The sequence below is a fragment of the Lolium rigidum genome, chromosome 4, assembly GCF_022539505.1.
Source record: "Lolium rigidum isolate FL_2022 chromosome 4, APGP_CSIRO_Lrig_0.1, whole genome shotgun sequence".
Taxonomy (NCBI): Eukaryota; Viridiplantae; Streptophyta; class Magnoliopsida; order Poales; family Poaceae; genus Lolium; species Lolium rigidum.
In genome coordinates this window covers 38,260,936-38,275,843 of record NC_061511.1, presented here as the reverse complement: position 1 = coordinate 38,275,843, position 14,908 = coordinate 38,260,936, and the positions used below count along the sequence as shown (strand labels likewise).

The 14,908-nt window shown below is 44.1% G+C and overlaps 3 protein-coding genes across 3 annotated transcripts; all 3 read left to right on the top strand.

The window, feature by feature from the left end:
* Positions 1 to 5,270: 5,270 nt before the first annotated feature.
* LOC124708316 (general transcription and DNA repair factor IIH subunit TFB5-like) lies at positions 5,271 to 7,211 on the top strand. Its single transcript, XM_047239992.1, has 3 exons — positions 5,271 to 5,328; positions 6,549 to 6,614; positions 6,713 to 7,211. The coding sequence occupies exons 2-3, from the start codon at positions 6,580 to 6,582 to the stop codon at positions 6,888 to 6,890; spliced, it is 213 nt and encodes a 70-aa protein (XP_047095948.1). The 5' UTR covers positions 5,271 to 5,328; positions 6,549 to 6,579; the 3' UTR covers positions 6,891 to 7,211.
* A 1,010-nt stretch (positions 7,212 to 8,221) lies between these two features.
* LOC124708315 (cysteine protease XCP1-like) lies at positions 8,222 to 9,606 on the top strand. Its single transcript, XM_047239990.1, has 2 exons — positions 8,222 to 9,052; positions 9,252 to 9,606. Exons 1-2 carry the CDS (start codon positions 8,222 to 8,224, stop codon positions 9,471 to 9,473), a joined length of 1,053 nt encoding a protein of 350 aa, XP_047095946.1. The 3' UTR covers positions 9,474 to 9,606.
* Positions 9,607 to 11,324: 1,718 nt separating this feature from the next.
* LOC124708231 (cytochrome b5-like) lies at positions 11,325 to 13,796 on the top strand. The gene is made up of 3 exons (XM_047239919.1): positions 11,325 to 11,585; positions 13,103 to 13,169; positions 13,263 to 13,796. Exons 1-3 carry the CDS (start codon positions 11,505 to 11,507, stop codon positions 13,517 to 13,519), a joined length of 405 nt encoding a protein of 134 aa, XP_047095875.1. The 5' UTR covers positions 11,325 to 11,504; the 3' UTR covers positions 13,520 to 13,796.
* The last annotated feature ends 1,112 nt before the right edge of the window (positions 13,797 to 14,908 follow it).

The window sequence follows — 14,908 nt, the reverse complement described above, 5'->3', positions numbered from 1 at the left end:
CCCCGTCCGGCGATCCGGCGCGCGCGTGGTGGGTTGATTGGGATCACAGGTGACCCGTGGCGGGTTGGAAAGCGGCGGCAGCAGCCTTTGTGGCGCCCATGGCGAGCGACTGTGCCGAGTCACCGCGATCTGTCTCACCTCTGGCTCGGTGGTGGAGATGAGCAGACGCAAATGGTGGTCGGAACTGCAACTGCAACTTTGTTTGTCCGAGGATAGAAAGCCTGGTCGCTTTTGGCCTGCTTATGGGTGGTAGTAATGGGCCAACATCGTATGAAGGATTTATGGTCAAACATTTCTTTTTTTCTTTTTCCAACACCGAAAAAAAAGAAGAGAAAAAGGTTCAGAAGGAGCTATCCAGAAGCTTTGAGAGTGGTCATCAATCAAGAATGAACTTGAGGTTCAAAAGGAGACTCTCAATGAGAAATATCTTGAGTTACCATCTGATGTTGGTAGATTAAAGAGTGGAGCTTCTTACTTGAAAGATAGAGTGTGGAGAAAAGTTCTAGGCTGGCTCGAACAATTGCTATCAGTGGGAGGAAAAGAGATCTTAATAAAGTCTGTAGCACAGGTCGTGCCCATCTTTTCAAGCCACCTAGGGATTTATGTGAGCATATAAATTCTCTACTGCGCAACTTCTGGTGGGGCAGAAAAGAAGGGAAGAGGAAAACGTGTTGGGTGTCTTGGGAGGCGATGACTCAACCAAAATTTGCTGGTGGTCTCGGATTTAGAGACATCGAGTTGTTCAATCTAGCCCTGCTAGCGCGCCAAGCATGGCGCATTCTCCAGGAGCCCACATCGCTGAGTGCTAGGGTTCTAAAGGCTGTTTTATTTCCCAGAAAGTGATATCCTTTCGGCAACATTAGGATCACACCCGTCACAAGTCTGGAGATCGATTATCGAAGGACGCGATGCTCTACAGATTGGCTTGATCAAGCGAATCGGGAATGGTCAAGATACAGATGCCTGGCAGCAGAATTGGCTACCACGAGATGAACGCCTTCGTCCTATTGCGCCAAGGAAGGAAGGTGCTCCGACTCAAGTAGCTGATTACATTGACGGATCATCCGCGTCTTGGAATCACGGAAAGGTTGATGAATTCTTTTTACCTATGGATGCGGAGATAATAAAGAACACCACTAAGTCACAAATCCGTCTAGGGGCCAAAGACCCTAGCTAGAAGAACAAGCTCCTGAAGAGATGTACTCATGAACGTTCACTACCGCGTTAACTGTAGGCCCCAAGAACACTACTAAGTCACAAAGCCGTCTAGGGGCCAAAGACCCTAGAAGAACAAGCTCCCGAAGAGATGTACTCACGAACTTTCACTACCGCGTATCACCACAGAGAACTCAAATTGTTGCACCAAATGTAGTGGCAAGTCCCCCACTCTCAAATTCTACCAACGCTATAAAAATATTGGGGGAATAAGAGAGGAAGAACAAGGAAGAAGATTTTTTATCTAAGAGCTAGATCTAATGATTCCCTCACAAAGAGTGGATTTTGATTCCCTCAAATGGGTGCAAGAGTGATGGAGGGATTGAGAGATAGGCAAGTTTCTCAAAGTTAACAGTGGAGGAGAGAGGAAGTAAGAGAAGAAACTAGACCAAGGGGGAAGAAGGGTGCCTTTTATACCCCAAACAAAATCTACCGTTGGAACCAAAAAAACTGGGGTTTTGCCGAGCCAGACTGGTTCGGGCCAACCAAAATAATACTAGTAAGGTATGCTGGGAGGAGGCTGAGCGCTGGGGAAATAAACTGGACCAAGGTTGGACCACACCGGGCTGGCAAGTCCGGGCAAGCCGGACCTTCCAACCTTTGGTCGGACCACTCTGGCAACAAACCTGCATGCACAAGAACGCTATTACTTTCAAACATGGACTACGAATTTCATGATCTTGGGCTTATTGAAATCACAAAACAAATCTCTACAAGATCATGCATATAAAAATTATAGTCCATCCCTGGAGTATAAAACCAAATGAAGAATGTTTTAACCTCTCTGCAAGAGATAAACCGGTAAAACATCCAACATCGGCAATTCAATAACTCCAGTTAGGAAACTCCGATTTAGGTGAAACCAAATTTGTTAGAAAGAGGACGACAAGAGATACCCAAAATACCCTAGTGGAAATATTAAGAACGAGTTGGGTGATTTTTCTATGAATTTATAGGTTCAAAGCCTCAACACGAAGAACCAGGAAAAACTCCAATATCAAAAACGACATAAATATTTCATGCGGAGTCCGTTTTTTGATGAACTAGAGCTTGTCATTATAATAAGAACAAGATTAATATCTAAACCACCACATGGATAAGATCAAAATAACAACCAAGAAAGATGATGCAAGGATGCAAAGGTTTGAGGTCTCTCCAAACGATACAATCAATTTACTCACTCGAAAAACCTCTTGATAGTACGGCCAACTATCCCATAAACCCGTCTCCCAACTATACTAGGAGACTGGTAAGAAATAAATCATATCAAGAATAAACCTTAGACTTGCGTATTCCACTTGAGCTAGATGATGACGATCTTGAGTGCAACAAGATGGAACGTCTTTCTTGATTGTGCTTACTTGAAGAAGCCTTGCGTATTGCTCCCCCATAATCCACTATGGGATAGCTACTTCTCCGGCCCATCTTCAAATATCCATGATCACCATATGGATGGAAAGCTTCAAGCATATGACCTCTTCGAGATAGCTCATCTTGAACTTGCACAACACTTCTTCTTTCTTTGTATTGTTGATGTCTTCAAGATACACATGGGAGTTCATTCAATATTCTTCTTCAAGATATACTTGTCACTTGATCTTCTTTATTTCTTGTTTATGCAACCTTCAAGCCAACATATGATTCAACCATTACCTATGGACAAATCCTACAAATATTACTCAATGCAAATATGATCTATAGGGATTGTCACTAATTACCAAAACCACACATGCATGGGGCTCCATGCACTTTCACCTGGCTCGGCTCAAGAGCATACAACTTGTGGCATAAATCTTGGATCTTCCAAAAAGGGAAGGTATGTGACAATAAACAAGGAAATAGAAGGCAAAATGCAAATAAAAACACATATACTAAAGTATACCAAGTTACAGGTCATTTCCCAAACACAACACATTTTGATCAAATGTTTTTTTTACTATCTATAGCAATGGAAAACCTGAAATCTTCATTACTCAAAAGACAAGCTCCCTGGAAGAGAATAGCGATAACATGATCATAGATGCTTACAGTCGGGAAGTCTAGATGGTCAACACGTATTATTTACAGGAACAAAAAGGAATAAGAAACTTGTTTGAAACTAAAGTGAGGTGAGGTTGGGAAGCTTATGTAAATAAACAAGAAAGTGCAACATAGCTAGGCATGGAACGTATAATGAGTACATGCAAACAATAAACAATGGCGAATGTCTTGATATGGTCATGAGGATTTTGCAGCGGCATCCTACTCTTCGATTGAAACTCAACAACTTGATTCATGCAAAACATCAGAATTTCACGATCGCAACCTAATCATTTACGATACTCGTGAACCCTGCCCATATCCAACAAGCTACCTAAAACTCTAGGGGAACCTTGTTGCTTGTTGCTGGGAACAATATTTTGCAAACACAACCAAATCAAATGACCTCTGGATGATCACAACATCATCATTGCCACACCTTTCTAGCAGGTTTTCCAAAAATAGAATTGGAGCCCTTTCACCATCTCGATACATGTTGCATGCGAAGCTTCGGATGCTCATTTTTCCTCAAACGAGCAACAAACATCTCCCCTGATGGCATGTTGAACACCTTCTTCACCATGTCTCTAGTGAATATGAATTGTTTGTAGATCTTGTACCAATACTCATGTAACTTTGGGTCGATGTTCATCAGAATCTAGTCAATCAACTCACCAGGCACATTAACCTTGAAATCGTTGCGATATCATCAAAAAAGAATCCCAAATGATCTTCCTCTTTGCATTGTTGAGATATTTCTCAACAAAATTTCCTAGCAATTGAAATTGTTGATATTAGATGCATTTTTAATAGAAGAAAAACCGATAAGAACAAACGTTGGAACGAGAATGTACCTATGGGTTGATGGGTTGGCAATTGCCTCTATGACAGTGAAAGATATAAATGCACTTTTAGTCGATGTTGTCTCTGGCAATGACATTTCCATAGACATTGACTGGGAAGCCTACATCTGATGAGACTATGATGACCTACACGATGTTTGCAGAGTCCTCTAGCCCAAACACATCTTCGTACTTACTATCTGTGTAGTGCACTGGTGAGATGGGTGCTGCAATGGAAAAGTAAAAAACAACATTGTGGTGTCTAGAATAAGTGAGAGTGTATGTGCTGCTTTGAACAAACCATCTCGCAAAAGAAAAGTTATGAGGGAGCACCATGACAAATGGATGGTGTGAATAGTGGTGCGTACCTATCGTGGTGCTCTTCTACAACTTTCCCAATGCAAAAAAAAACATGCTATCAGATTAGTTCACCACAATAAACCGTCCCAATTGATTTTTTTTTACCATGCAAGAAAACTGCATGTTATAAATTAAGAAGAAGAACACCATCAGAAAGGTGAGAGTACAAGGTTCCAATTTATGCTTTTGCCCATTGCTACTCCCGCTGATCAAGTTAATCAATCGTATATTCTGATTAGTCGACTCAATATAACAATACAACTATGTATCATCAAGTCAGAGAATACAAGATGAAGGTGTATGGATGATTTTCCAGAAAAGCCATATATTTTTTCTATCCAAATATACAAGCATGCCAGCTTGATACGAGTAAATCAAACCCCTTCCACTAGTATGCCAGTAATGTCATCCTAGCACAAGGTATGCATACCTAGATATGGTAGCGGGAGCCACAGGTGGACAACGTTTGCAGGATCGGATGAATATTGGATCATCATGCGTGAATATTTGAATATGTTTTCCAGTGATCATCTAGGCCTTCTGTATTTCATATAAGAATATAAAGCTTGATAAATAGGAACAAAAAGCCTATCTCATTAATGTTCGTTTCAGATTCAGCAGAAATCAGTGATTTGATATTTCAGAATTCATGCTGAAACCGGAGTGCTTTGGGCCCTAGGCCAGATGGGCTCAATTAGTGGGCCTCCTCGGACTGGGTCTTGTTCAGGGCCGACCGTAGGCCTTTTCTTCTCTTCTTCCACCTTTCGGATCCTGAGACCCGGGTACTTCGACGGCGGTTTGCTGCCTGCCTGCCTGCCTCCAGCCAGACGCCGCCGCCGCCGCCGCCGCCGGATCTCCTTCTGTCCGCGCGCCGGCGAGACCACATCCTCAGGTGCGCCCCTGCTCCCCCGCCTTCCTCTCCCTCGTTCATCTTTACTAGTCCGGTGGGTCAATTAGGTACGCCTTGTTTACCTGAAGAGGTGATGGATTTCCTCATCTTGTGCTGGGGACGTGGAGCCGATCGGTTGTTTTGAAGATAAAAATAATTATTTTCGCATGAACCGTGAAATTGTGTTAATTCGAACATAACCTCTTTTTTGACAAACGCTTATTGGAACACATCGGAGTTTAGCAGCACAGTGGAACAGTAGCAACTGCACATGAACAATTTAAATCCAAGCTGCAGAATGTAAATATTTTGTTTCTAGCTAGGCATGCGCAAGCTATTATTTCTGGGATCACTCTACCGTTTATTGTTTGGAGCCGTGCAATTTGGAGTGGTCATTGACTCAGCTGCTCACTTAGATGTTACTCAGAAAATCTTGTTCACTTCGCACATAATCTGATCCATTTTTCTGTAGAATTGTTGGATGCTTGCCCTCCAAAGATATTTTCTCTGGAACTTGGTATTTTGGAAGCCCATCCACTAGGTGGGTTTCCTATTTTGCACCTAATGTTGGAAATAGTAAGTTTGTAGGTTAACATGTGTTATTGTCATTGAGGTATGGAATTCACTTAGATAGTACTCTGAAAATCTTGTTCACTTCACGCTTAACCTCTGATTGGATTTGGTTGACACTTGCCCTCCATAGAGATTTTGCCGGTACCGATAGCCTGTCTTTAACTATACTCTCTCCCAGATATTACTCACATCAATTAAACTTTTGAGGGCTCCGCAGTTCATTTACGTGTAATACTGAAGTTTCTTCAGTTCATCTTATCCATCCCATGCTTGTTGTATTTTTCTGTCCAAACTGTTGCCTGTTCCAAATAGCACCACTGACATATTACCAGCCATGTTTTTTTCTTAAAGATTGTTCCCTTAAACTTTTCCACATGTTGGATTCTTTTTTCCCATCTGCCAGTTCCCTATATGAACACTGAAGATATGGACAGTCAGCATTTGTTCAGAGATATATAAAAAAAGAAAGACCAGTGATTAGTCTTTTGGGCATTTCACTGTTCCTAGACCATTTAGTCTTTGTCCCTTTTGATTAATGAACACTCACCCATTGTGACCGTAGAGATTTACATGATAAGTGTCAGATTGTTGGTAGATGTTCCAGTAACATCAGTATTGCAAATGACATGGCTGTGTTATTTGCCAAGCAGGTAATATTTTACTGTCCTGAGCACACAAAAGATGGTTAATGCAATCAAGGGGTTGTTCATCTCCTGGTAAGCTCATAAACCCCAATGGGTTCCACCATTTTATTCCTGTTACCATATCTTTGCAGTTCCAGATGATCCACTGGTTTATCGCTATTTTTTTCCAGCGATGTACCGATGGCACAGTTCATTGTCAATCTGAATGCTTCAATGCCCGCATCGGAGAGGTTCATCGTGCACATTCTTGACCCTACGCACATGTTTATCCAGCCTCATATGGGAGAGTATATCAGAAGCAAGATAGCAGAGTTCAGAGACCAGAACAGCTACGAGAAACCAACTTGAAGGGCCATCTTTTACACTGCTTTGATCTTCAAACTCCATCCAGTGATACCTACACCTGTAGTTGATATAGTGGAGTGGTTACATGCTGAAAATCATGTTTCTCTCGTGACATTCTGAAATGATAGTTCTGTAGTTACCGCAGAGTATTGAGTATTATTTGTCTTCTGAGTGCCTTTATGAGATAATATATTTGGTGGTGCTGATTTTGATAATGTGCGGAGAAAACAGTGCCACTTTTTATGTAATCCTGTTCTCAAGATGTTCTGAGAACTTATTATGATGGCTCTAAATAGAGTAAACAAAGTAGAAGCTTTGTTGAAATTGCATGTACCAAAATTATCAGCCCCGTATTAAAAAACTATTAAAATGAATGAGGAAAAATATTATTGTGTTAGAATTCCTATTATCATTTCAAAGAAATGTTCTTTTGTAGCTAAAAGCAGCAAACTCAAATTTACCTTAAACATCTTTGTAGATATATCTTTTTTATTTATTTTATTTGTCTGGTCTTTTTTTTGACACAAATACAGTAGGGAAAGGCTCCCTACTGTGTCATTTTCTATTAATATAAATGGAATATTTCAATGGATTATTTGTCTGGTCTGCAAAGAGGAACTAGTATTTTCACAGAATGATCCATGCACATGACACACCATGATGAACTTGATGCCCCTCTTTTACTCCAAGTAGCAAGTGGGGTCACCAGGAGATAACATTCCTTACAACTTTTTTAAAAAGTTCACCTATTTTATAAAGAAAAGGAACACAACTACTGTTCTGAAACAATATAGTGAACAAACCCAGAAACTACTGTATTTTCTATGTTCGGCAATCTGGTGAAAAGATACTGGTGATATTGTACCTTGCTATGTGCAGCTAGCTGAGGCAAGAAGCCTTAACATGGCAATGACACATGAAAATCTCTTGATACTGATAGTTCATCCATCAGGTAGCATGTATAGTTTCCTTCTCCAGTTGAGACTTCAGATATATGCAACCTAGATTGTTGCTTTTAGTGAGGTTCAGATGCACTAAGATGTCTGAACTTTTTGCAGGCACCACAAACAGAAAGAGATGCTCACGCTGCACCCAGCATACAACATGCTTGGAAGCAAAGTCTAGCCGTCAGAGATCAAAGCTTGAAGCCTTGGCATGATTTAACAAAACACTCAATGGCAATGTCAGGCACTGCCTCTATCTTTTCTCCATTGCCTTTGCTTTGAAGCAATTCAATCCCATGCCGAGACTGAGGCTACAAATACAGTGCATCCTCTCCTCCATCTTGCAACCAACACTTCCATTCCTGGTGTCAATCAGCCATGGCTCACCCAATGAAGCTCTCCCTTGCTCTTCTCCTCTGCGTTGTCGGTGCCTGCATGGCCCGCAACAGCGAGTTCTCCATCGTCGGGTACTCGGAGGAGGACCTGTCCTCCCACGACAGGATCGTCGAGCTGTTCGAGAGGTGGCTAGCCAAGCACCAGAAGGCGTACGCCAGCTTCGAGGAGAAGCTGCACCGGTTCGAGGTGTTCAAGGACAACCTGAAGCACATCGACGAGATCAACCGGGAGGTGACCAGCTACTGGCTGGGCCTCAACGAGTTCGCTGACCTCACCCACGAGGAGTTCAAGGCCTCCTACCTCGGCCTCAGCCCTCCTCCGGCTCGCCGGAGCAGCAGCACCCGAAGCTTCAGGTACGAGGACATCAACGCCGGCGACCTTCCCAAGTCGGTGGACTGGAGGAAGAAGGGCGCGGTGACGGACGTGAAGAACCAGGGGCAGTGCGGCAGCTGCTGGGCCTTCTCGACCGTGGCGGCGGTGGAAGGGATCAACGCCATTGTGACCGGCAACCTGACGGCGCTGTCGGAGCAGGAGCTCATCGACTGCAGCGTCGACGGCAACAATGGCTGCAACGGTGGCATGATGGACTACGCATTCTCCTACATCGCCTCCAGCGGCGGGCTCCACACCGAGGAGGCATACCCTTACCTCATGGAGGAAGGCAGCTGCGGCGACGGCAAGAAGAGCGAGTCTGAGGCGGTGGCGATCAGCGGCTACGAGGATGTGCCCGCCAACGACGAGCAGTCCCTCATCAAGGCACTCGCCCACCAGCCCATCTCCGTCGCCATCGAGGCATCCGGCAGGCACTTCCAGTTCTACAGCGGGGTAAGCATGCATCCATTTGAAAAACACCATCCAACGCATCTGTTGTCACTACTGTCACGTGGCCCCAGGTGTCATACTCATGTCAGATTACATTTTGAATTTTCACCCTTTTAATGTTTCTGATGTCATTGGACGAACATTTAGTCTGAAGTATGTCTGAGCTGATTTCTAATCTGGAACATTTTCTTTGCTGACATAGGGAGTTTACGACGGTCCTTGCGGCGCGCAGCTGGACCACGGCGTGGCGGCGGTCGGGTACGGGTCGGACAAGGGGAAGGGCCATGACTACATCGTGGTGAAGAACTCGTGGGGCGACAAGTGGGGCGAGAAGGGGTACATCAGGATGAAGAGGGGCACCGGCAAGGGCGAGGGCCTCTGCGGCATCAACAAGATGGCCTCCTACCCGACCAAGGACAACTGATCGACTACACAAGCTCAAATATGCTGCATCCAGAGGACTGAAAGTCTCAGCCGTCCTTCAGAGTTGTTCCTGCTCTGCATTTCCCTTCCTTTTACTTTGTGTTTCCCTCAACGGTTTTCTTTCGGTTGAAATGACGGCTGGGTGGATGAAATAATAAAAATTTCCTTTCAAGTTCCTGTTCAGATTGTTCAGATTGCTGGGCTTCTTGTCTGCGTGATTATGTTGTGTGTCGTATGTCTGAAACTTCAGAGACAAGTGTTAGTGTGAAAACTGGAACCCAAGTCATAATTCAACATCTCCTTTCGGCAAAGACCAGACACAATGCTGCATGAACAAAGTGTTGAACTAACTTTACGGGAAGTAGTTGGTCTAGAAGTTTCTGTTGTAGTATTAAAAGAACGACCTGCGACCGCCAACCTAATGTACCTGTGCTGTTCCATCCTCATCCTGCATCAATTGCGCAATCAAAACTGAAACAAATTCATGGAGATATGTCAACATGAAATTGCACAATGCAATTTTCTTACCATTGGCACTGCTCTTAATTAACAAGAATTTTTTTGTGACCTCATTAACAGCTGCAGAGTCAGCATGCCCGGGACGAGTCTGCGATGTACTTTGACACATTTTACCATTTTCTCCTCATGGACCATCCATCATGTACAACCTGCTACTCCTCCAAAGTACAATCATGCACCGGACCATATTCATGCTCTTGTAGTCTAACATGTCGGCGCTCGGGTAGGTGTACTTTGCATTCCAAATAGTTAAGGGCCAAACCTCCCATACCTTTCCACACATCAATGAAGCTTAAATGAGGCACTTTATCAGATGATGACGACCAATCCTACGGGTAATGAAACTTCAGAGTTTCCACTTTGTACTGATACATTGTTTGGCCCCTTCAAAGTCAGGGCAGCCATTTGTTGCGTTCTCTCAGCTGCGCGTGTGTGTGTGTGCCCACGGTGATTTCATCATAGTAGATGTAGAGGCTCCGATTTTGGCTAGACATCGCGTGTGGTGTGGGTAGAGGTTAATGTATAGGATAATTTTTGCATCGAATTAGTTTCTGTATCTATTTTAGAGAATCCATAACCGTCTTGAACAAATTCGACGGATAATGATATCCGATTCCAAACTTGACACCGAACACGGCATGCCAAATAGCACCCGGATATCCGTACCCGAAAATTATTTAGGACCATCTCATGGATTTCATCCGATTTTCATCTGAAACGTCAAAGGTATTAGAGCATACTATATTCAGTCTATTGAATATTAGTGTTTTGTTGAACTCGTTTTATCGATTATTTTTGGTTTTATGGGCCTATTTATGCGCGTACGCATCCAATTAATTCTGTTCCAAGTCCGCTCCGTTGTACGTTCTGAGTTTGCCCCCCGTCTCTCTATTCTCTATCTTTTTAGCGAAATTTTGATGGAGGACATTGTATTTTTGTTTCTGGGGTTTGTCAAAACACAGTGCTTGACATGTCTTTGGTAGGTACCGTGAACACACAACATGGCCAAAACTGAAAAAGTTGGCACATTGTCATCCCATACAAAAATGCCAATCTTTCCGTCTCTAGCCATGAGATGTATTTTAGCAAATGTGGCACAAAATTGTAGTATTGTTATCTGCCAAAGACACAATTAACTTGCAAACGCATGAAATTTTTTTAAAAAAATATCGTGTAGCAAAAGTTTCTCTTTTTTTTTACACATAACATCGTTGACTTACTGTTTGTCTGACAGGCCGGTCCCACACCTCCCAGAAGGAGGTCCTGGTGGGTGGGGTAGGTGGTGGAGACGGAACGGAACCCGGAGAAGAAGAAGAAAGTCTGTCCGCGGTTTGGACTCTGTGGTTGGTGCCTGCCAAGAGACTTCCGTCGCCGAGCGCCTCCGTCCCCGCGATTTAAACGCGATCGGATCGGATCCCCGGATCCCCACAACCCTGCCAGCCAGATTCACATCGCGCACCTCAACCTCAGGTAGCAGCAGCATCAGCTTGGGATCTCGAACCAGAGCAAGAAGATGGCCAAGGAGGCGCTCACCCTGGCGGAGGTCTCCAAGCACAACACCAAGGACGACTGCTGGCTCGTCATCGCCGGCAAGGTACGCACGCACGCACGCGTCCCCTCTCCCCACCCCCTCTTTCTTTCTCTCTGATCCGTGCCGGCGCGGTACCGGCTAGGCTCCAGGGGCCGCCAGATCTGACCGGCCCTCCCGTCTGTTCCGCCGTCCGCTCACGGATCGTCCCCCCGACGCACGCACGGCGCCCCTCGATTGCTGAACACTCAGCTTCGTCGAGTGATTCGTCATGGGGGTCCAAAGCCAGATCAGTGCTTTGGTCCGGCCGATTCCGCTCTCTGGCTAGTTTAGTTGTGGCTTATAGGTAGCTGCTGTGATGGGATGAATCGCGTGTCCATTACCTTTGCAGACTAGTTGTTGCTTGATCCTGCCCTACCTCGGAGACGCACGCAGAAAAAAGTTCGTCTTTTTGGTTCCGGCTGTCTACAGATTCGCTAGTTTACTGCCTGTTACTGAAAGAATTTGCCTGTTTGGTTCTCGACTGTTGTAATGCCCCTTGGTAGAAGGGGCATCCATGAGGATGTTTTATAAAAAAAGAGGTTACTTACAGTGGTTAGTAGTAGTACATCATATCCAACCTTGCCTGCCTACTCCAACTCAAGACATTATCTTTTCTCAAGAGTAATTGCATTTGTCAACCTTGGTTCTAGTTTTCCACATGCAATTCTGGGCATAAATCGATTTCCTATTCAACAGTAGCAATTGTTGTAGAAAAAACAGGGGAACCATGTTCATCAGCAAGTGTTTAGAAAGAGTAAAGCTTCTGTCCACAGACAGGCTGAATGCTAACCCAGGCCATAGATGATTTGACTGACTCGAAGCTGTTGCCTGGCCTAGTACATTAGTGTCCATCTGCTTGACGGCGTACCAACAGGACGGTACAGTCACATAGGTTTTGAAGTCACATGTTGATTTATACGTCCGCTGATGGATCGGTATTGTAATCGTTCGCTAAATATATCATATTAATCTATGTTGAATCAACGGTCTTTGTGGTTGTTGTTCTATGCATCCAAAAGCTCTCTGCCTTGCGACAAGAACCATCTAGGTGTCTTGGCTTCAGATACTATCAATGTTTATCAAGTGCCCTTTATCAACGAGGATCTTTTGTATCCTCTTCTGCAAAAAGTGTGCCTTTGCAGAAGATGATACAAAAGAGTTTTAATTACCCTTTGTCCATGTGCATCTGTGGAAAGCAAGTTCCTTAACATTTGTTGTAGCAAAAAAAAACATTTTTTTATTCAAACCATAAGAAGCTGTGTAGTGTAAGGTAAATTCCACATATTTTCGTATTTGATATAAACCTTGTAAAATATTTATGTTTTTCTTTCAAAGGCCTGATGGTTTGGTTCAGATAACATAAATTCACAAAGGTAGATCATTTTGCTTTTATTCACTTTGAAGGCTGCTTTCTTCTGTACATTATGTACATTACAGGAACAATGTGGCAATGCTCTTCCACTAATGCTAGAATGCTCACAAATTTAATACCTTGAATTGCCAAAAAAAAAACATGACCAACATCTTGTTCTATTGTCTAGGTATATGATGTGACGAAGTTTTTGGAGGACCACCCAGGAGGTGACGATGTCCTGTTGTCCTCAACTGGTATGTCATGCTTGCCTCACCATGATTTTACTGATGCTTTGAAATCTTGATTTGGTCTAATAATGTAAACTGGCATGACCCTTGTTTTTACAGCAAAGGATGCAACTGATGACTTTGAGGATGTCGGACACAGCACGACCGCTCGTGCCATGCTGGACGAGTACTACATCGGCGACATCGACGTGGCCACGATACCCACCACGACGAAGTACACTGCGCCGAAGCAGCCGCACTACAACCAGGACAAGACCCCTGAGTTCATCATCAAAATCCTCCAGTTCCTTGTCCCCCTGGCCATCCTTGGCCTGGCCGTTGCCGTCAGGATGTACACCAAGTCTGAGTCTTCTTAATTGGCCGGGTGCTGTTGTTATCGGGAAAGCTAAACTGAAGGTGTTGGAATAAGTTAGTAGTATACTGCGTGATGAATTTGTTGCGGTGTAAACTGTGGCTGTGTCTTGAGTTGGGTTGAACCTTGACGAGAGTTTTGTGGTGAAAGTTAAATTGATTGGGCTCAAACAAGTAGTTCTTCTATATATTTGTCGTTCATGGCTCTGCTAAGCAACTTCAAATTCGGGTACTAAAAGCTCTCCAATTAATTTACTGTTGCTGATTAGTTCTGAAGTTTCATTGGACCAAGTTCTGTCTTGTTCGAATGAAGTGTTCTTTCATTTTTATGAAGAAAGTTGTGCCATAGTCACAGCAGAAGAGGCTCTCCCCTTTTCGACAAGAAAAATAAAGAGCTTTAATTTCTTGAACAAAGTATGTCATAGATGGCAGGTTGTCATAACTTTGAGAAGAATGAAAGAAAGGGAGATACCAAAGCAGAGAACCAATGGTTGGGTGGTTAGAGCATCTCTAGTGGTTCCTCTAAACGAGGTCCTCTATATGGAGCATATAGATGACTATCTATAAAGATTCCGTTTTAGATGATCTGAGTTTTTCAGTGGTTCCTCTATATCTAGGACATCTAAATTTTCTCTCATATAGTTTAGTAATATTTCAAACAACAGCAATTCAATCACATTTCAGTATAGGCAATGCAATTCATATTTCAGTAACAACAATTCAATCATATTTCAGTATACTAAACTAGGAGCACAGTACAAAAACTAGCAGAGAAGATTGCCCGGTCCGCGTCGGGGTCCAGCGCCGCGGCCAGCGCTGACGCCCAACGTTGGGGTCCGATTTCGGCCGCCGCCCAGCGCCACCACCGGCCCCGCCCAGCGCCGCCGCCCAGCGCCACCATCGGCCCCGCCCAGCGCCACCGCCCTCCCTCGATTTCGACCGTCGCGGGAGACGCTCCCGCCTTCTTTGGTCTCCAGATGCGCGCAGGGCAACAATTTGGCTTCGATGGTCGTGGCTTCGTCCTCTATATTTGGAGGATGGAGCAAGGATATGGGAGCTCCTCTAAATTTAGAGGACGGGATAGAGAGACCACTAGAAGCCTTTTTTTTTTGCCTCACGACCATCTAAATGTTTTTGGATGGCCCTTTAGAGGAACCACTAGGGATGATCTTAGAAGGGTAGTGGACTAGTGGTATCTCTAGCCCACCAGAGTTTAAACTACAGGTTTAACACTTTGGTGTCTCATAAAATGTGGAATATTATTCGATGGGAGGTGACATTCCCGTCGACAGCGAAGCGTCTATGGTGACTTCGTCAATCTTAAGACCATCGAATGAAGTTTTTTTTTTGACTCGGTCTCTCGGAGGTACTCATAGGGGTAAGACGTGCGTACG

Coding starts and splice junctions, on each gene's coding strand:
- LOC124708316 (XM_047239992.1), top strand. CDS start 6,580: ATGGTTAATGCAATCAAGGGGTTGTTCATCTCCTG. Junction 6,615..6,712: donor AAGGGGTTGTTCATCTCCTG/GTAAGCTCATAA, acceptor ATTTTTTTCCAG/CGATGTACCGATGGCACAGT.
- LOC124708315 (XM_047239990.1), top strand. CDS start 8,222: ATGAAGCTCTCCCTTGCTCTTCTCCTCTGCGTTGTCGGTGCCTGCATG. Junction 9,053..9,251: donor ACTTCCAGTTCTACAGCGGG/GTAAGCATGCAT, acceptor TTGCTGACATAG/GGAGTTTACGACGGTCCTTG.
- LOC124708231 (XM_047239919.1), top strand. CDS start 11,505: ATGGCCAAGGAGGCGCTCACCCTGGCGGAGGTCTCCAAGCACAACACC. Junction 11,586..13,102: donor GGCTCGTCATCGCCGGCAAG/GTACGCACGCAC, acceptor TCTATTGTCTAG/GTATATGATGTGACGAAGTT. Junction 13,170..13,262: donor TGTCCTGTTGTCCTCAACTG/GTATGTCATGCT, acceptor TTGTTTTTACAG/CAAAGGATGCAACTGATGAC.